At 37.6% G+C, this 21,392-nt stretch overlaps 1 protein-coding gene across 1 annotated transcript in view; it reads left to right on the top strand.

Annotated features, from left to right (window-relative positions):
• The window catches only part of LOC308185757 (proprotein convertase subtilisin/kexin type 5-like), a 168,214-nt gene that overhangs the window by 29,735 nt on the left and 117,087 nt on the right, over positions 1 to 21,392 (top strand). Inside the window, exons 3-4 of the mRNA XM_080574293.1 lie at positions 17,361 to 17,504; positions 19,759 to 19,835. Coding sequence (XP_080430419.1) covers positions 17,361 to 17,504; positions 19,759 to 19,835 — 221 coding nt within the window. The remainder of the gene's footprint in view (positions 1 to 17,360; positions 17,505 to 19,758; positions 19,836 to 21,392) is intronic.

Raw genomic sequence — 21,392 nt, 5'->3', positions numbered from 1 at the left:
TTAACAACTGCAAAATGTGTTATATTGGGGTGCAATTTGGTGTGTTTTACATTTTGTCTCTCAGCTCTTCAACAGAAAAAAACATCCCTGTAAATTTGTAGATACATATTTATCTCAAAGCACATTTATATATTTATTTATTTATTTATTTCAAAGGAGAAGGAATTTGTCCGTTACTTTCCAAGAACAACTACTTATTTATCCATCCACTTTTAATTTTTGTTTGTTTGTTTTTGTTTTTCTTTTGTTTTTTAGTCAAAATCAAGTAATCAATATCAAAACAGAAGGAACACAACAATTTAGTTTGTTGTTCCATAAAAAATGGAAGAGGTAATTTCATTGACTGTATAAAATGCTGCTTTGCTTCAAACAATTTATGTATTTTGGCTATCATTTGCTTACTAAAATTGCAGGTACTTCAGGAAAAGTATTGATAAATATGATGTATATTTAATATGTTATAGCTTTTTACACATAAAGAATGCTATACAAACATCAGGAACTCCAAAGTGACCAGAATTGCACAGCCAGGGTGTACAAAACAATCAATGCTGAAGCTTGCCTGCCTGTCTTATGGTCCAGTTGTTACAGAACAAACTGTTGTGACATGCTCAGTTCACTCTCATCAGAAACAAAGTTGTAACCTATGAAAGTTGTACACATTTCTAATACAAATAGTAGCTATATTACTGCTCAGTCAGGGAACAGGAAATTAGTATTTTGCTTCTACACAACAATTCCCTAACCGTTCTGTACCAAAGCAAGCCTGATCTATGTAGTGTATCTCTCCTTTACTAAGAAATAGGAGAACTACTGTTCAGCTTTCAACGATCTTAGGTCTCAAACCATTCTTGAAATATCATTATGCCACTCTTTTAATGAAAACAAATATCATTTGACTCAGGATACCATCAGAATCTGTGCCCTAACCTCTCTTTCCATGTATCACACAAGCAAACATTTTGAATAGTTACAAATATGCAGAGGACCTTAATTCTTGCTGACCCTAAGGCTCCCTTTTAAACCATGTTTAAAAATAAAAATAAAAAATAAAGAAGCAAATACAGTGAGAAACACACTCTTCAAGAGTGTGTTCTACATCACTTCAGGGGATGCAGGACATCCTTGGCATTGTCTGCAGGTACATCTAATGTCAAAAAATCTGTGGTGTGAGTTATAGCTGTTGTTCAAGCTCCGTGAAGAGGATTTTCATCTAGCTAAAGAAGAAACAAGTAGCATAGGAGAGTAGCTCTAATGGCACCGTTTTGGAGAGAAGTCCTGCACAATGCAGTCCAGCAAATGGGAAAGGTCCTTAGTGTATTTTAAATATGGATTTGGTGAAAGCTAACCTAAACTAAGTGATCATTTTGAACTCAGACATTGCATACAGGTGAGTTTGTCAGCACAAATTCCCAGTTCTCCTCAAACAGGTAGGGCTTTTTGGAAAAATAAGCTGATTCTGAGGGTAGGAGCAACTTGGACAATATCTGTGCTTGGTCTTTTGCTATGGAGGTTATAAATTCTGTGAAAACTCAAAGACTGGCTGTTTCAAAATAAACTTATTTCTAACAAACAGCAGAAATTCATGGTAGCCAGAGGGAGGAAATGTGCGGGAGGGAAGAGCCTCATACAGCCCCAAGGGATACAAGTGTGAATCTTTTACAGTGTTGATACCACTTTTGTCTTGACCTTTCTATTCCATTAGAATTCACTAATTCGTGAGTAGCATGCCATTTAAAAATATAATTACCCTGTCTTTATTTATTTTGATGTGAATTTCCAACAGAATGAGGAAGTTATTTCCAGTTTTGAAAGCAATTCAAAATTACATTAAATCCAAATATTATAAGCACAGAAGCCTAAGGAGAGGCAAATATAAATATACATAAGAGACTACACCTTAAATATACAGTGTGGTTTTCCGCTTGTGTGTCTTTAGGACAAGACAGTTTATTAATGAACAGTAAACTACTGCTTGGAAGATAACATTTTGTTTTTATTAATATCAACTCATGGCTACAAGATTATATCGGGGAATCAGAGGACTCATTTAGAGAAAAATAAATACAATTTTAAGCAAAGAAAAAATGTTCCTGAGGTCATGAAGAGGTTGAATAGCTTCCCTTTTGTTCAACTTCCATGTACCCCCCCATATTTAATGTTGAATCAGGAGACTTTTTTCCTTATAAGTCTCTGGTCTGTCCACAAGTAGGTTGCAAAGGAAACTTTATGAAGTATAAGCTTTCAGACACCGTGTTTGAATGAACAGCCCCCCATGTCATGGGCTTTATACGATCCCAGCTGCTGCAACACTGAAATCTATCTATCCTTGATTAACTAAGGCCCTATCTACGTGAATTGGAATGTAGATAGAGGAATTAATACAGCCTACTTAACAAGTCTTATAGCCCTTACAATTTGCAATGGAATCAGTCTGCACACAGAAAATGTGATTCTGAAGAAAGCCCTGAATTCTTGTAGCCCACTCACTTCATTCCTCAGAAAACTTCCTCAGTGACCTGAAGATGAAGTTTTTCAAGACACCAAAGACAGCCTCAAGGCTTCCTTTCTCACGCAGAGTCATAGAATCATAGAATGGCTTGGGTTTGAAGGGACCTAAAAAGTCATCCAACGCCAACCCCCTTGCCATGGGCAGGGATGCCACCCACTAAATCAGGCTGAACAAGGCCCCATTCAACCTGGCCTTACACACTTCCAGGGATGGGGCATCCACAGCTTTGCTGGGCAACCTGTTCCAGTTCCTCACTACCCTTACAGTGAGGGTCTTAATGTCTAATCTAAATCTATCCTCTTTTAGTTTAAGACCATTCCTCCTTGTCCTGTCATTATCTACTGAGTAAAGAGTCCCTCTCCATCCTTTTTATAAGACCCTGTTCAGTATTAAAAGGCTACAGTGAGGTCACCCCAGAGCTTTCTCTTCTCCAGGCTGAACAGCCCCAGCTCTCTCAGTCTTTCTTTATAAGAGAGGTGCTCCAGCTCTCTGATGATCATTACATCCTGATATCTACAGTCTCTTTGCCCCAGCTTCTCAACCATGCCCCCATACCTTGCTTCATCTCTTATGAACAAACCCAGGAGAAGTAGTGTAGCAGACAGCAAAGAAATCAAATAAAAGGGGGCAGGACTATCTTTGTTGATGGTATTGAGAGGTTAGATTCCTCAACTTTCTTGATGATCACAACATTCTTGGTTTTGATTTCATTGTTAGGTGTATTTGCTGTCCTGGTATGGTTTTCCTTCTTTTAAAGCAATCTCATGTAGTTTCTATCTGCTCTCATTCTAGAGTGGTAATAAAATACTGCTTAAAAAAATAAAAGTATTGTGAAAGTGAAAGAATTGTTTTGTATTATTCGTCTGTCCTTTGAACATATTTGCCCAAACATAGCATAACATTGACCCTCCCTTTGGTTAACAGGGAAGTTGTATCATACTGACCAAGTGAGAGAAAACAAAAATCTAAAAGGTTCCTGCCTTTTACCACTGCTCACATTGGACTTGCAGTCTGTTTTCACTATGTCTGGCTGCTTGTTCTTCTTTAATATTCAAAGTTTGAAGTATTGACCACACTGTATTAAACAGCTGATCTTGTTTGGGACTTAAGACATAGCCCAGGATCATGTTATACATTGTGTAAGGTATTGCCACCAAAACATCTTGAGCACTAATTCAGTCGATAATTTCAATGAATGAATCTACAAGAGTAGCCAAAACCACTTTGTAAGCTTGTTTTGTTACTTTGCCAAGCCCTAGAAAAGTCTTAGATTGTCTCAACATTTGAAAGTCTCACACACATACTTAAGATTTATCCCACAATCTAATAGGAAAAATAAACCTGATGCTGAGCCATTCATCTCTTTTTGCTGCTTAACGTATAGAAGTTTTATGTGAGTGTGATGGTGAATTAAACAAGTTGTGACCCATGTTGCCTCCATACAGGCATTGAGCAGCAGAGATCTCCTGATAAGAGTGACATAGTATAGGGAAGAACAGGAACAATTTACATGTCTGTATATATGTTTGGATTAAAAAAAATCTGTCATCACCATTTTTGTTTCTAGACAGTTGTGAACGGTGGTGCTACATGATTTGATTCAAATGAGAAAGTTGAAATTAAAGTAAGCCATGGAATGACAGCCTTGAGCATGTTTCTCCCCACTTTCTCTTTCCATAGAAGCACTATGAATGCAGTCATGCTGCATCAAGTTGTTCATTTGCCTTGAAAGATCTTGTCTTTATTACAGATAACACAACAATCACATACACTGGTATTTTTCTTTTTTAAAATGGTCTGTATCCATGCACAGAGGTGCTTTTGGATTAAAATTTATCCAGAAGTAATAAAAAATGTTTTTAAAAAATTTGTCTCCTCATAGTCTGAAGGCCAAATAGGCTAAAAAAGCAAAACGTCACCTCATTTGAATGTGTCATATTAATTCTCTTTTACGATTATTGTTTTACTTATTTAATTAAATACTGAAGATCATTTTATTCACAGTAATTAATGTTTCTGAGAGCATTTAGAATTGTTCAGAATATGCATATATTTAAAGCAGCATCTACCTTCAGACAACAAAACTCCATCTCCAAGTATTTGAGGGCAGTTAAATGGCAGAAAAAGGTTTGTTTCTCCTAGACCCTAATTCCTGCTGAGGTTTCTGTGGAGTTCCTGACACGTTGCTTTAGTCTCATAGCAGCCAGCATCGGGATCTGAACTACTTTGGCTGATTCATTTCACAGATAGGGCAGAGGATTGTCATGATCATTTAGTTTGACCAACAGTCGCTGCAACTGGTAATCTACAATCACAAGCTCAGAATTTTTGAGCTGTGGTAGGCTTTCAGTGATACATACATATATTACATTAAAGATTGCATTTGTACAAGAGTCACACCAGTAAGAGTATTGTGTTAATGATTAACTATTAAAATAACTTACACCTCGTAGTTGTATATTTGTCTTGTTCTATACTTATCTTGTTAGGCTGTTCTCCCTAATAGATTATAGGAGCATCCCCCTTCAAAAACTTCTTCCATGTTGAGTTACTTGCATGCTGCAATCAAGTCATGTCTTCACCCTCTCTTAGATAAAATAAATACATTGAGCTTATTAAGAATCGTTGTAAACTGTTTTTCCTGTACTTGGTTCAGAAAACAAGCAGCAAGGACTAGTTGCTCATTTTATACGAGCGTCCTTTTTGAAACATTAATACTAGACACATGCGCATGTCATTCCAGGAACAGTCTCTGTCAGTTACTGCCATTTTAAAAAGTATATTAACCCACTTTTCTTGCTATCCCACTGCTTAACCATCAAATGATAATACATGGTTTCATAGAACATCTTCTTGACGTTACGGTCTACCTTACTCCTTATATCCTTTTCACTATTACTCTGCTTCTGGAAACTTTCGCTCTTTTCATTACTTGCACTCTTGGTCCCCCATGCTTAACTGTATGATTTTATATGTATAAAATATATTACAAACACACAGTTTAAATAAGTTCACCTTCACAAATAATCCAGATCATGCTGGCTCTATGACCATCATTACTTCTCACTCCACATCTCTGTCATCAGATCTGAAAGCATGCTGTACAAGTATGTAACTTCATCTTTCCTATACTACAAGGAAGCATGGTAGCCTCTTAAGATTTAAGACTTAATAATTGCACATGGTCACTAATGTTTTCTTAAACAAAATGGGTTTAACTATAACTGTGTCCAAAGAAGGGCAACAAAGCTGGTGAAGGATCTAGAGAACAAGTCTTAGGAGGAGCAGCTGAGGGAGCTGGAGTCATTTAGCCTGGAGAAAAGAAGGCTCAGGGGAGCCTTATTGTACTTCACAATTGCCTTAAAGGAGGTTGTAGCAAGGTGGGGATTGGGTTCTTCTCCTGAGCAGCAAGTGATGAGACGAAGCAAAATTTTCAAGTTGCGCCAGGGGAGGTTTATGTTGGATATTAGGAGAAATTTCTTTACTGAGAGAGTTGTGAGGTATTAGAACAGGCTGCCAAGGAAATGGTTGGGTCACCATCCCTAGAGGTCTTCAAGAAATGTGTAGATGTAGAACTTAGTAGCATGATTTAGTGGTGGACTTGTCAGTATTAGGTTAAAGGTTGGACTAGAGGATCTTAGAGGTCTTTTCCAGCCTGAATGATTCTATATCTGTAAAGTCATCATATGGCTTCAAAGTACAAACTGACATGTCAAGCCCTCTGCTAACTTCCTTATGAGTGGCTATGTTATTAAAAGCTTACGGATTCATGCTACGTCTCTCATGGATCCAAAGAACTCATTACACTTCTAAGTAAATAAAAGTATTCTTGTAAATGCCTCATGCATTTACATGATAGAACATAACAGCTGAAAAAAATAATTAGTTTCTAGAATGAATGTTATATTTCCCTGAGAATTCCTCCATTTAGATGAAAGACTTCGTGAAGCTTTGTGAATTGTGTTGGGCACACATTCATGTCAAAATAGTATTTGACAATACTATTGGAAAAGAAGATATATTTACAACAGAGATTTGAATATTGGGAAAGCTGAGATTCAGAAAGCCGACAGACAGGAATTACAGAAGAGACTGATAGAGACAGTAGGAATGACAAGGAAGAATGTAAACTGCAGAGAAGAGGAGCCATTAAGAGTGTTTTATAGCTGAAATATGAGGAAAAATGATGGATGCAGAAGAATTGTCAACAATCACAACATTAACAACTCTTACCCTTAGTTATATCTGTTTGTGTATTGTTTTCACTTGCAATGCTCTTACCATAGTTTTCCTTATTGCTTTCTCTGGGTGTGCCATTTGTCCATCTGCAAATTTATTGTTTTTTGTTGCTGTTGTTTGTTTGTTTTTGCTTTGTGTTTTTGTTTTGTTTTGTTTTGTTTGAGGTACCTGCAAATGGTAAGGCAGTTATCATTGACAGGTGCTGCATTTCAAAGCTGAGACATGGTCTACACACAGACTCTGTAAACCTGACGGTAATGGATGTGATTTTCTTCCCATTTCCAGTTAGACCAATTACATTTTCTAGTCCTTGATGTACATAAAAGGTGCTTATACTGAGCTTGTATGTTCTAGTATCAGTTCAAAATTAACTTCTCAGTTCAGTTTGCATCATTCCAAATACTCAATTACTTTATCTGCAACTGGGGGAACTTCCTTCATAGTACTGTTGCAGTAAACACAATCTATCTGTCTTTAGTGATAAAGATGAGTGTTTAGTTTAGCAGCAGCTCCCAAAGACCCTTAAAATCTTTTTACTAGAAAGCTCTGTAGACATTGGTCTGTGCCTAGTTCTCCATAAAATCAGTGCCTGCTAATACATTGCACTTCTCCAGAACCTTTTTGCAATATTTGTATTTTCTGATACAGCTTGAATCCTGACACTATATTGAGATTTCTTTTAAGACCCGTTCCAATTTTCACAGCATTTTTACATTCTTTGTCTACTTTGCACAGTATTTCATTCACAGCTGTCATATGTTTCTGGACTAACCTTCAGCGTTTCAGAAGGACTTTAACATTTAGTCAGTTGAGTCAAATTTTCTGAGACAGTAGAAAGAGTAACTTTCTAGTACTTTTTTGCCTTATCCAAAACTTTCATTTCTTGAATACTTTTTCTTTCCCATGTCTCACTAGATTTCTCAGGGTTAGTTTTCTCATTTCTGCCAGATGATCTCATCTGCAAAATATAACTAGCCACTCCCTCTAGTGGTTTGGCCTTATCTTCCCAGGTTTCTCTTATAATACGTAGTGGGCCTTGCATTCATCAACCATAGCATGTTCAAATGGTGAAAAGCCCATTGGTGCCTATGGTACTTACTTCCCTATAGGCAAACTAAAATAGCAGCCATTCATCTTAGTCTGATCCTGCACTGTTAATGAATTTTCACAGCATGCATTTCAGAGTTAGATTAAATATTTCTATAAGGCTGTCTAAGGAGGGTATAGAGTGATTTTTATACTTCTGTCTCAAGAGAATGGTTTCACGAGCTTAAAGTTTGTCCTCTGGCAAGTTATAATCTCCTCTGACATACCAACCCAAGCAAATAATGGGACCAAGGGTACAATAACCTGATGGCTCTTTATGGCTCTTAGGGAAAAAGACTTCTAGGTATCAAGTAGCATAGATGTTTATTGCAGAAGTAAAGGCACTGTGAAACAGTTCCAGCCCCAAGAACTCCATATGCCCACAGGAAAATGTGGAAAAACTCCCACTCTGTTCCTAATAATGGAATATGGGACTGTCACCATATTTTGAGCTTCATGTTCCCCATTTCTGCTACCCTCTTTTGTCCCTTGAGGAAAAAGTAGGGACGTGCATCTTTCCTTCAGACTCCTGAATGAGTCCTGTTGTCTCACATCCCTCCCTCTCATTGTCCCTCTCTCCCTCCTTCTCCCTCAGGACATCCCACCACCATTAACACCAGATGTCACCAAGCTATTGCCTCATGGATCAAAGGGATCTGACCACAATGTAAAATAGAGAAAAAAAAGACTGCAGTAATGCAAAAGTCCTTAAAAATTTGGGTATGAGTGTTCAGAGCTTTCTTCATCTGTTTCCTCACAAGTCCTCTCATCCATACAAGTTCAGAACATTCTTAGAAGAACAAGTTTTATAAGCCCTCCTAAATCAGCTCTCCCTACCCCAGTATTTGCATAACAGCAGATCCTTCTTAAACATCACTCTTATCCTTGCAAAATAAAAAGATAGAGGAAGGGGAATGAAGTGGATTTGTATAAGCCCTGGTCTCCTCCCACTCTCATCAGTCTTATTAGGAAGGTTAATGATTAATTGGAGCCATCTGCTCAGAGACTTCCCTCTGTATGGCGAGTTTGATTCTGTCACATATGTTCACACAGTCTGAATAAAATGATCTTCCTCTCCCATGCTTCTTAACAAGTTGGTAGAGGGGTAGTAGGGTAGTAGTCTTTCTCCTCAAAATGGCTTAAAAAGGAAGTTGTGAAGAAAGTGTCTTTTATAGCTTAGAGAGAATCCCTAGAAAGTTATGAAAACTATTTTGAAGCAAGACTTACTATCTGTCTGTTTAATTGTCATCTTAGAAATAACAAAAACATCAAGTCTAGCTTGAAAGAGAGAGATAACAAAGGTCGGTCTACTAGGTGACTGCAAACTGTCTTCGGGTTAGTTTTTACTCATACGTTTTAACTGAAAGATTAGGAACTCTGAATTTTTTTATCAAAAGATGTAAACTGATGACTGAAAGCAGATGATAATAAAACCAGAAATATCTTACTAAGCTAGCTAGAAACACCTTCTTTTAATTGTCCAATATTAATTTTCTTGTACTTTCTTTCATGTTGCAGTGCTCCTGTTTTACCATTTGTTAAATCCTCACAATATACATGCCGAATAAACAGCACATACAAACAATATGGCTATTTTTATAATTCTGATGCCCTTTAGGCTTTTTCTAGCCCATTCTGTACTCAGAAATCTGGAAATTAGGTGGATTTTAGCCTGGCTACAGTACTTAAGAACAAGAAAACTCAGAGAATCAACATTTAACCTGGATGCTGGTTCTCTTTGATTCATGTCACTGTTTAAATATCACATATCTACAGTGATAACCACAATCTACAGCTTTGTTTGAGACCTCTCAGGCTGTAAAGAAAGTTAGGGAGTTAAGGAGATTAGTATTACAAGCCTCTAGCATTCAAAACTCACAAGTCATGCCAGAATATAGTCTTGAATTTGCATATAAAATCAAGAGCTTAGATTTTTTTTATTTTATTTTATTTGGCTTTTGTGATCTGAGACTGTTCCCATTTTCAAAATCTTTTATGACCAAGAGAAGTAAAAAAGACTCTTAAAAGCGTGAACACTCAAGCAGTCATATAGTCATATGGACTCCATGAACTGATGCATTAAAAAAAAAAAAAAAAAAAAAAAGCATCTTGGGACTTTGTGTAAAACTGCCCTATTTCTCTCTCTTTTTTGGGGACTTAGAGGAGGTCAAATAAAAATATGAAGCAAAGGCCACAAAAAATGGCAGAATGGAAAGAATTGTCTCTCTGAGGAATTATTCATCCTTCGTGAATACTGGATCCCCAGGGTTGATGCTGCACAGCTGGGGCCAGGGAGCAGCTGTTCTTTTCATATATTCTCTCTGATTAATAAAATAATTATTTTTATTCTTAAACAGGATTTTAGGCAGGTAAAAGTACACATTACCTTTTGGTTCACTTTCTGGCCTTTTTTTGATAAGTAAGCTATTTGTATAGTAGTAGCAACATCAGTAGTAGCAGCAGCACCATTAGTAGTAACAGTCATCATACAGGCATCTTGAGAGAATACTGCTACATATAGGGATGTATTTCTATGTATGCTTATTTTCTTCCTTCATTCCTTAGCAGTAGCCACAAGCTGTGGAAATTATTTCTCTCCTCCTTTGTCTATCATTTGCTGATTCCCCAAGAGGTTTTTCCAACAATTCCCAGGCAGAAATCTGTCTGGACGTTGATATAGATCTTACAACATTAGCACTGATTCAAGGTATACCAGTTGCACCAGGTCTATAGTATGCCAGTCATATGACAATTTGTACATCCAAAGTAAAGCGGACACATCCTGGCTGCTTTAATTCACATTTTCCTTTTTTACTTTCTTTTCTTTCTGTGTCTTTATGTGTCTGTGCTGTTTGGTGGAGGATATGGTGGGCCTTTTGCATTTATGTGAATATCTCTTTTCACATTTCATTTGTTTAGTGGAGGTAGCAGAACACACACAATGACCACAATGCAGTTTTAGCTACAACTCTCTTTGCCTTGAAGTAGTCTCTGTAGTTCCCTCCACTTGGGAAAGAAATAGGACTAGAGGCAGGCATCCTAACGGAGCAACAAGTCATGCCCCACATGGAACAAAGAGGCAATGTTAGAAGCACGCTATTCCTCTGCAGGTTCCAGAACTTGCAACAGGGAGAGAAATTCTGCCATCTGCAGAGCTAGAAAGAGGGAAAGTTTTCCACTCCTAAAAAGTTGTCATCAGCCTGGCAGCCTATGGAACATGGACATGCAGGGCTTTCCTAAATTAATTCATGTTTGAGGCAGCACATGGGTTACAGAAGAAACCAGTGTTGACTTCAAAAAGTGCCCATGATGGAAAAGTAATGGAATTGTCTTGAATACAAATTTAATACATTATGAATTACTCTATTTTTGGAAAGAATAGCAACGTAATCACAAAGAATAAGAGTTACGAGCTCCATATTTTTCACTGCAAAAAAAAATAAAAACAGCCTTGTATGTTATTCTTGTCTGACTGTAGCCATCGGATACTCCAATGAATACAAGAAGCCCTTTTATACTGATTTCCTGTTCTCCTTCATTGCTTAAACAGGCGTAAAATAATGTATGCCTGTGATTGTTCTTATGGGTCTCCAATTGTATATTTATTTGTTAACCTAAAGAATCAATAAAGCTTAAGAATGAAATTCATCTCTGAAGTAAATTAACTAAACCCTCTCAAGTTGCACAAGCAATAAATTGTTTTTAAATATTTAACATGGTGCACTTTCGGAATATTTCTATTTATACTGACACAGATTAAAAAAAAAAAAGAAAAAAGTAACAATTCAGTAAACACATGGCTCCAGAAGTCAGACACAATTCAATGAAAAAAAATCCTGTGTTTGAGATGAATCAGTCCTTATATTATCTGTCTGCTCCTGATCGATCTTCAAATCTTGTGTGCAGCTGTAAAAATAAATGATTTAAAGGTGAAACAAAGAAGAAAATCATTTCCTATACAGTTAGCAATTGCTTTGTATCATGCAATAAATATCACATTATATTTAAGGAAAATTTTAAAAATTATGCAAGTATACATTCTGCTTATAAAAATCCATCCCCTTTTTGTGTATTGTGATGAAAGAATAAAAGATGTGAGAAATACTTCCAAAAAGAAATGTTATTTTAATAGTCATCTTAGAAAGAGTGGCTTTCAACTGCTTATTCTAGAGAAACCAAAAAGTAATTTCAGTAAATCATTTCAGTTCTTCAGGTTATAATGCTCTTCAAAGCATGTTGTCATGATTTCTGTAACATTACGAGAGCCATTTTAATAAGTATCCTGCCTTTCCATGTCTCCTGATTACCTCCCTGCTTATTTCTTTCATTCCCTTAAAAATTGGATCACATCAAAAGCATAAAGAAAATAGACAGATTATTTCTTCTCTCTCTCTCTCTCTCTCTCTCTTTTTTTTTTTTTTTTTTTTTTTTTTCCAGGAAACAGGAACAATTGGCAAGTTTTAACTTAGAACACTGCACCTCAAAAAGCTGAATATAGGACATCAGGATGTCTCCTCTACTAAAGTTAAAAGCTGCTAAATTTTGCTGCCTATGCATTTGCCTGGACCATCTATGAGTGCCAAATACCCCATAGTATGTGCCCTTCACAAAGCAGGTAGATGGCCTCTCTTTTCTGATGCCAGGATCCTTTCCTCGGCTGCCTGTGCCCTCGTTCTCCCTGGTTGTGTTGATCAAGGTAAATGCATAGGCACTTGACTGTCCTTCCTCCTCTGTGTGAGATCTTGGGAAACTTCTCTGTCCTCTCCATGTCCTTTCCACAGGTTTGTGGCTGACATCACTGGGTTGTTGATGCAGACAGCATGGCCACAGTCTGCAGAGTCTGTTTATGTCTGCACCAAAGACCTCTTAATTTCTATTCTAACAAGATTAGAATAGAAATTCTATTCTTTTACTTACTTATTCCTTTACTATGCTCAGTAAATCTTATTTACTATTCTTATCCTATTCTCTTACTTGTTTATTAACTTTTTAAATACAGAAAGGGTCTATATTTTCTAATCTCTCACTAGAGACTAGTATTTCAGACCTTTCCTGGGATCAGAAGCATATTTAATGTGCCACTAAATTAGATCCAAGACCTGCCAGCTCACAATTGGTCCTGAAAATTGTCTTATTCTGCTTATCATTTTGTGTTTATGTTTCCCCTACTATATTGATGAGCATATATGAATGTATTGATATATATTTTTTTTTGTCAAAAAAATTCCTGGCAACTCAAAAACTATAGGAAATCAAAGTAATGTACCTTCTGAAGACTTACAGAGAGCACAGTAGATCTTTTCTGAAAGAATTCATGTCACAGGATTAGATATTTCTATTTCTACACTGTTTTTATAGGCATGGCAAAAGAGAGAGCAGAATTTCGTAGTCATTGTTCTTTTAATTTGATTTCAAGTTCTGGAATTCCAAAAGGTTTTGGCCATTAATATGATTCTTAATTTTCCATTTTCCATTTTGCTATTGATCCCTAACTGCATACACCAAGCCCCAAGCCCACCAAAATTAGTGCAGCACACAGGCAATGTTAAAATAATGATAATGACTACAAGCTAGTTTTTAGACATAATTTCACAAAATAGTTAAGAGAATCCAAGCACATGTCTAACACTGAAAGCACTGTGCAAATGATTGGAATCTAATACGTCAAAACAGAAAACTTTCTAATGTTTTGTCTGCTTGTTAATTGCAGAGGCAGGCTTTCAAATTGTCTGTCCAAAGATGCCTAAGTGATTATTTTGTCTTTTTACACTCATAGTAATTGAATTTCAAGTATGAGAAATTTTCCAAATCTGACATTTTCTTTGCTAGAGCCCTCTCCCTTCCTATGTGTCCTTCAACCGTCTTTCACCCTTGCAGACTGATTCTATTAAATACCAACGGTAGCATCATTAACATTTTCCAATTAAACAGTCTAAAGAAAAACACCATCCTTTGAGAGCCTTTTAAAAATCTCAGTTAAATTACTCTGTGTAAGTGGGTGAGAGGTTGTTTATTCATTTTGATGGTATCCTCCAGGCAATAGATGAAACCAACATATGTTGAAATGATGCTGGTTTACTGCAGTTGTCTAGTCATGATACCAATGCAGGAAATTTCTGAATTACTTGATCTGCTGGGAGTAGGGGGAAATTCCATAGACAAATTTATTCCATAATTCCATATTCCAAGTGCGGTTTATACTATTCCCTTCAAAATTAAATAACAACAGTTCAAAGATTAAAAGATCTAATAGAAACCTTGCAAACCCACAGCTTTTGTAGATTAACATGACAAGGTTTGTTTTTAACTCTGAAAAGAGAGAACAGGAAAAAATTGACAATGAGCTTGAAAATTCAATAAATGCCCACTGACATAAAATCCAATCTCTGTGAATCACATAATTTTTATTATCATGACTGTTATTTTATTCTTTTTTATTTGGCTAACACTATAAATTGAAACAGTGCTTCCAAATCCTTTTAAAAACAGCTCTCTGGTAAGCAGCTGACAATGTAAGTTGGATAGGTGTAAAGAAGCAGCACATGGTTAAAAAAAAATAATAGAATGGAACTCAATAGTGGAAAATCCCTTACAAGAAATGTTTTTGAAGGAAAGAGGAATTTAAAGTGACAGGAAAGAGTGCAAGTGAAACCAAGTAATAGCATGTTAGAGGGTATTCCATGTGAAACGGTGTATCTCTACTATATTACATAGTATTGGAAGAGTAATTGCTCTCTAAAATGTGAAATGTTCCTGATAAAAGCCAAATCTTCTGACTGCTTTGAGAGAAATGTGCACAGTCAGATTAATCCTAATACAGAGGTAATGCACAATTTGGGAAGCTGAAATCAGATGTTGAATCAAACAAAACTAAAAATTAATTGGCAAAAGATAGTATTGGCAGAGAAGAATAGAGCTAGGAACAAGGAGAGAAAAGCGTAGATAAAATAGTAGGAGAAAGCAGAAAGAACAGTGAGGAACAGAGCTGAAAAGAAAAAAAAAAAGTGCTATTATTAATAAGACTTGAGAATAAGTAACATATATTAACAGTAAGAACCGAACACCTCATCTGCTATTGAACTACTCCCAGTTGGATGGATCTCCACTGCCTTTGTATTCTCTGTCTGTATGTCACGTATGCTGTGATCCAAAGTTTTATGTGGTCACACACATTTATGCCTGCTTTACCCCTGGAATTTCTTTTATGCAGGAAGATTTTGTTTAGACTACCTTTCTGCCCAGTCTTGGAGCAGAGCAAGGTAATTTGAATATCAATTTGATCTGGTACATCTCTTGCACACTAACAGAGCACACGGTAAAGTGAGCAATGTCTCTTTCATTGTGTTCGCCTGTATGTGTGTGGCAAAGCAGCAGATGAATTAACTCCTTTCTGCCACCACCACAAACAGCAGTTCAGGAGAGGTAAGTGAGGGCAACAGGCCATGCCAGCAGCATTAATGGAAGAAGTAGTCATCTTCTGGTGGAGAGCCAGCATGCTTTCAGAGAGCCAGCATCCCTTTTAGGATTAAAAAGCATTTGCTTGCTCATCCTGCCTGGTTTGACTGGCTGGGAAGCAAAACAACAAGATTATCCCCCATGAAGAGAGGACAAAGTGAGCAGCATAGCATCCAAAGGATCATTTGAAATTTCAGAGAAGGGGATGAAAGTGTGAAGTAGTGTCCCAGTTACTTTGACTGGAGGCCAGGGCCAGGAATCCTGACTGCACATTGCCATTCTCTCCTGGGCTTGCTCTGTGGCTGGGGGCAGGTGCTTCCACTTTTTGTCTCCTTGTCTTCACACCAATAGATTGTGAATAATGATACCAGTTTTGTGGGCATTTTCTGATGTTTAATTCAGTAACACTTTTGAAAAGCACAAAGGCACCTGGAAACACAACATGCTTTTGATGTTGCTGTTTGTACATTAGAAAGCCCGACGTGTACAACTGTTACATTCAGTGTACAGATGGCAAGTTTAGACTGTAGTTAATTCCATAAATCCAGCAGTGTGAACATTTCCAAGCAGTACACAGAACAAAAGCATTAAGTCAGGCCTGTACATTCCTTGGAACAGGGCCCTGAAAGTATTCAAGTGCCTTTGTGTGTGGATGGATAGACAGACAGACAGGCAGGCAGGCAGGTGGATGTTTGCATGCACAAGGATAAGACAGCAAGGGAGACTGTATGCTGTATGTATGTGTATGTAGTACCTAATAATGCAGTTTTGATTTAGTAACAGCAAATGACCACTCTTAAATCCAATGTTTTTTTATGAAAGTGAAGAGGGAGGGAGGAAAAGGGAGACAAAGGAGGAAAAGTAGGATGTGATAGCAACCTGATGTCAGTTTGCATGTTAGCCTGTAGTGCGCTCGTGTGCAGGAGGAAAGGGTTGGGCCAGCTCAAGGTGAAGTGCATCCCCCCTGGATGTGTTCATACTGCTTACGATTTGTGGGGTGCCAAAATGTCAGGCTGAGATGAGAGCACAAGGCCATGGAGCAGGGTGTGAGGGCCAAGCACACTCGCGTGGATGCTGTTGCTACGATACAAGTTTCAGGGTCAGTCTCTGTTTTCCTTCCTTACTCCCACCCTTTGCTTTTCCCCTCTTATTTGTGCCCATTGCTCTGCCTGAGCCTGGAAGGGGCTACAGGAAGGGGAGCTGATGGGCCTGCTTCGCCAGGGACAGCTCTGCCTGCGGGCCAGAGCTGCTGGTGGGGCAGATGGACAGCCGTGGGTCACGTCTCACTGCCACGGCACACCAGATCTCTTCATGTGATCTGGGTGCATTTGTGTCAAGGAAAGAAGAGGCTTTTGGTTTTAAAGTACCCTAAACTTTTCTTTTCTCCAGACGTGGACGCACTGAAAGCTGTATCACAGACTGCTCTCTGTCTAACTATCTGCAATTCTTCAGACACCTTCAGCTGCAAGTTTTTCACTTTTTTGGTTACAGGTTCTTAACTGCTGCTCATCTCCTGCTGATACTGCACAAAACCTGCCAAAAGCCTTCTTTTGTAGATAGAATTGAATCTGGATTACTTTCCAGACATTCTGTCAAGAAATTATGCAGCACATAAGCTCCAAAAAGCAGTACTTGTTTTCGTGGCCGTTTCTGTACAGGCTTTTGTCTCCTTTTATCCACATATGGTTTGTTTTTCTGAAAAAATTCGAATAATTCAAATGTACATTTCAAATAAGGACACTTAACAGTCAGGAATAGTCATTTTATTTTATACACAGATCCTAGTGGTTTATTGGGGTTGGTTGCTTCCTTTTTCTATTGCTTAGCATGAAAAGTAATCTGAGAAAAAAAAATAACAGGCCAAACAATTTTCATACAATTTGACATTTCTTTTTTAATTATTCATTTCTCTCTAAATGAAGGTGTTGATCTTTTATAGTTGCTATTCAAATCAATGTTCTTGTGCTAATTTAAATGGTAATGTTGATGTAAGTAGGATAATATCTCAACTCTATACTGCTCACTAAGCTGCAACATCCAACATTTTTATCTCCTCTTCTCTCCACAGCACTGCAGTGATAACACCCATCATTGTCAATCAGATATGAATATAGTAGGTGCTTGGAAGAGAGGTTACACTGGAAAAAATGTTGTGGTCACCATCTTGGACGACGGCATTGAAAGAAACCATCCAGACTTGATGCAGAATTATGTGAGTGTTTGCTAGAGTCTGATTTGCTGCTGCATTATTACTGTGCAATAAATTTGCTGCCCCTAGAAACATGGAGGGAGGGAGGAGGGAAGGGAGAAGATTCATACAAGGGTTTCCTCAAATTGGAAGGAAAAGAGATGGATTTTGGTAATCTGTATTCTTTTAGTTAAGACTATATTCAGCCAGAATGTCTTTAATATCTAGATGCCTCATGTAGCTGAGTCCTGCATTTCTGAAGAACTGGGACCAATAAACAGATATTTTTTTCCTCTTCTCCATAATTATTTTACTTAATATCTTCACACTTTCAGAATTTAAGGAATGGAAATACCCTGCTTTTCAGTTAATGTGAGCAGCTGAAGTCTGTTTTCGACAAATACATTTAGCTAGCAAGAAAGTAGCTCGTCTTGAAGGCTGTAATGTTAGATGTATTGTTCTATGTGTTTATTTTTAAAGCTAGTTATCTTATTGCTGGAAGTAATATTAAAGGAAAATGTTATAACTCAATTAAAAAGAGGTGTAGAATATTTTGTGGTCTTTATAATAAGTCTCTCTAAACTCCAGTGAGCCCCTTCCCAGTTTTCAATAAGAGGAGATCTGTGTCCTTTGTTTACCATGTCCGGTATTTCATGTCCCCTCAGAAGGTTTCTTTTTGCTTGTGGTTCATCATGTTTAAATGATTGTTTTAATATACCTTGGAAGGACTGCATAATGTGAAGAGAAGCTGCTTCTCTAGTGGATGACTTCTTGTGTTTGTATCTGAGCTTAAAGCTGCTCAGAGTGTCAGGACCATGCTTTGCTGGGGTGATTTTTCCCGAGTTTCAGGAATAGGCATTATCCAAAAGCACAAGACCTTGGCAACCTTATTATTTCTCTGAAATGACGTGTGTGAGCTGAATATTCACACAAGATAAGGAAACAAACAAATACAGATGTGTTGAGTACAACCAGTGAAGATGACCAGCACAAGGCATGCATATACCTTTAGTCCTGTTAGGGTCATAGGCCTTATAAAAAAACTCTCAACACAGGCTTTTTTCCAGGTAGCATACCATCTTGACAAGACATTTAAGACATGAAGGCAACAATAATATCATTAATAACCCATCAAAAGTTACAGTCTTGCCCACAGTTTAAAGCCATTTATTTTAAATTAGCCACACTTACATCCATATCCTTCCCCATGCTGCATGTGGAACTCAGATCTGAAATACATGAGGACTGCATAAATAGAAGTGACAGGCTGTTGCCCTATTTGTCAGTATGTGATTGATCCTAATGCATGCCACATCTTTCCCTTTAATCTTTAAAGTTGTTTAAACAAACCAAATATTTTACCCCCTCATTGAATGACCCAGATTGTCACTTCATCCCAGTACTGTCCTTCCACTGAATTTAAAGCAGCTATTTATTCCCTTACCACCTCCTCTCTTTTTCCTCATGCCAAGAAGGAATTCCCCCAAAGCAGTACGCATTGCCTGTTTGATGACAAATGCCTTCTATATGTCAGATTATTGCTGGTGTGGCTGCAAAAAGGAATATTTGAGGTGGATGTGGTAACTGGTTTTGAAAAAAGAAGAGATTAAAAAGAACTGCTTGCCATGTCAACACACTGCACGCTACCACATGGATTAATGGAAGCCATACAAGCCATCAGCTATTTACTCTATAAACTATTTTCAGCTGTAAGAATCTTGGTAAAATTTGAAGTAGAAATGTATTTGAAGTAGAGATATATTTGAAACAGTTACACTCCGAAACAAATAGGAATTCAATGTATGTTGCATTTCAAGCTGTATTTTTTTAACAATATCCTTAAGAAAATTATATTGTTTCCTGAAACTATGACTGGAACTTCAGTCATCATCCTGCAGATAACTTTTCTTGAATCTTGAAACATTTAACGAAATCCCAGTTTTGAAAATGAACTCTCTTAAGTTCCAAAAGTTTCTTAGAAGGAATGTAATTTTTTGGTTTAATGAAACAGAACTTTCTGTTTCCTCTATGCAACTGAACTATGGCTTTTCAGAGCATTCATTATTCTCTTCCCTTTTCCAAAGATTAAATAAAATCTGTAAATCCCGTAATTATTAAATATATAATCCTTTCCTAAAAAAATGCAATCATCATAAAACCACAGGAATGTTAGTTAACCTAATTACTCTCTTGTAGAAACCTGCTGAAGAATGTATAGGCTACATGACTCAATGACTAATTAATGAGAAACTGGTTTTATTTCTCCTGTTGGCTACAGGACTCGCAGGCCAGTTTTGATGTCAATGGAAATGATTTTGACCCTATGCCTCGATATGATGCCAGCAACGAGAACAAGTAAGGCACTATGACACTCACGACACTTTCAATCTAGTTCCTCCAGCAGAGCATACAAGTTCTGCTGTGAAAGCCGGGAAAACTTGAATCCTCATAAGGCAGCATGATTTGTATTTAAATCTTTGTGAAATATGTATTTATGTCTCTTCTATGCACACTGCATGACACTCTTTGAATGCATTTGGAGCAATCCAAAACCACATAAAAATTAGTCTGAGAGTTCTGGGTGTGTGAAATGAACCATTTTCAGTCCCTTTGGGATGCAGAATACAAGGTGGTGACTCTTACCTTTCTTAGATACTACTTCAGTGAGTTATTGGCAGGTTGTTAAGTGTGACAACTGTCTTGGCTTCTGACTTCTTTGAACTTCATAGACTTTGTGAAGAAGAAGAAAAAAAAAAGTTAATGGTGATTTAACTTTCTAATATTTTCTAATATTTTCAATCTTAACCTCATGGAGATTTTACACATAGAAGTTTGCTGGAAACCATATAAACCCAGGAACAGCAATTCTGCCTAGTTATGATATCTGTGTCATGTGACTGGCTGAATATATCTGCATGAGTGATATGTTTCTCCTTCGGAGCACTTCCTGGTATTTGTCATTCTAGCTCTGCTCTTTGGATGTGCAATTGTGAAGTCTTGGGGACAAACTCAGAGGGAGACCTGAGCTCAGGAAGGGGGCCACCATTCTGTCCCCATAGGTATTTCTGAGTGTAGCTGGTAAAGTTGTTTTACTAGGTACTTGTGCTGTGATTTCACCCGGCAGACAGCTCAGTACCACACAGCTGCTTGCTCACTCTCTCAGGGTGGGATGGGGGAGAGAATGGAAAGGTAAAAGTGAGAGAACTCATGGGTTGGGATAAAGATAGTTCACTAGGCAAATCAAAAGCCGGGCACACAAGCAAAGTCAAACAAGGAATTCATTTGCTGCTTCATTGACAGGCAGGGCTCAGCATGCATAATGGCTTCTTGGGAAGACAAACGCCATCACTCCCAATCCCCCGCCTTTCCTCCTTCTTTACCCCATCTTTTATTAATGAGCATGATGTCATATGATATGGGATATCCCTGTGGTCAGTCTGGGCCAGCTGTCCTGGCTGTGTCCCCTTCCACCTCTTGTTGCATTCCCAGTCTCTTCGGTGGCAAGGCAGCACGAGAAGCAGAAAAATGTTTGACTCTGTGCAAGCACTGCTCTGCAACAACTGAAAACATCAGTGTGTTAGCACCATTTTCATCAAAAATCCAAAACACAGTATCAAACAAGCCTCTGTGAAGAAAATTACTGCTGTCACAACCAAAGCCATGACGACTTGACATAAAGAAATACCTTTTTGTGGAATTGCATGTATTAGAGGAAGGGGATCCTTCTAGTTGTCAGCATGCTGTCTGTGCATATTGTTTTCTGGAGGTCTGGGGGTTCTTTATTGTGGAAAGCATTTAATATTACCTGCCTACAGAACAGAGAATACAAGAGGTGAAACTTCGTTCTTTACAGAAGTCAAATGCTTTTGCATACATGTTTTTTTTGTTGTTGTTTTGTTTTGTTTGTTTGTT

Source organism: Anser brachyrhynchus (assembly GCF_964034855.1).
Source record: "Anser brachyrhynchus genome assembly, chromosome: Z".
Taxonomy (NCBI): domain Eukaryota; kingdom Metazoa; phylum Chordata; class Aves; order Anseriformes; family Anatidae; genus Anser; species Anser brachyrhynchus.
This window is presented reverse-complemented; position numbering and strand designations above follow the sequence as displayed.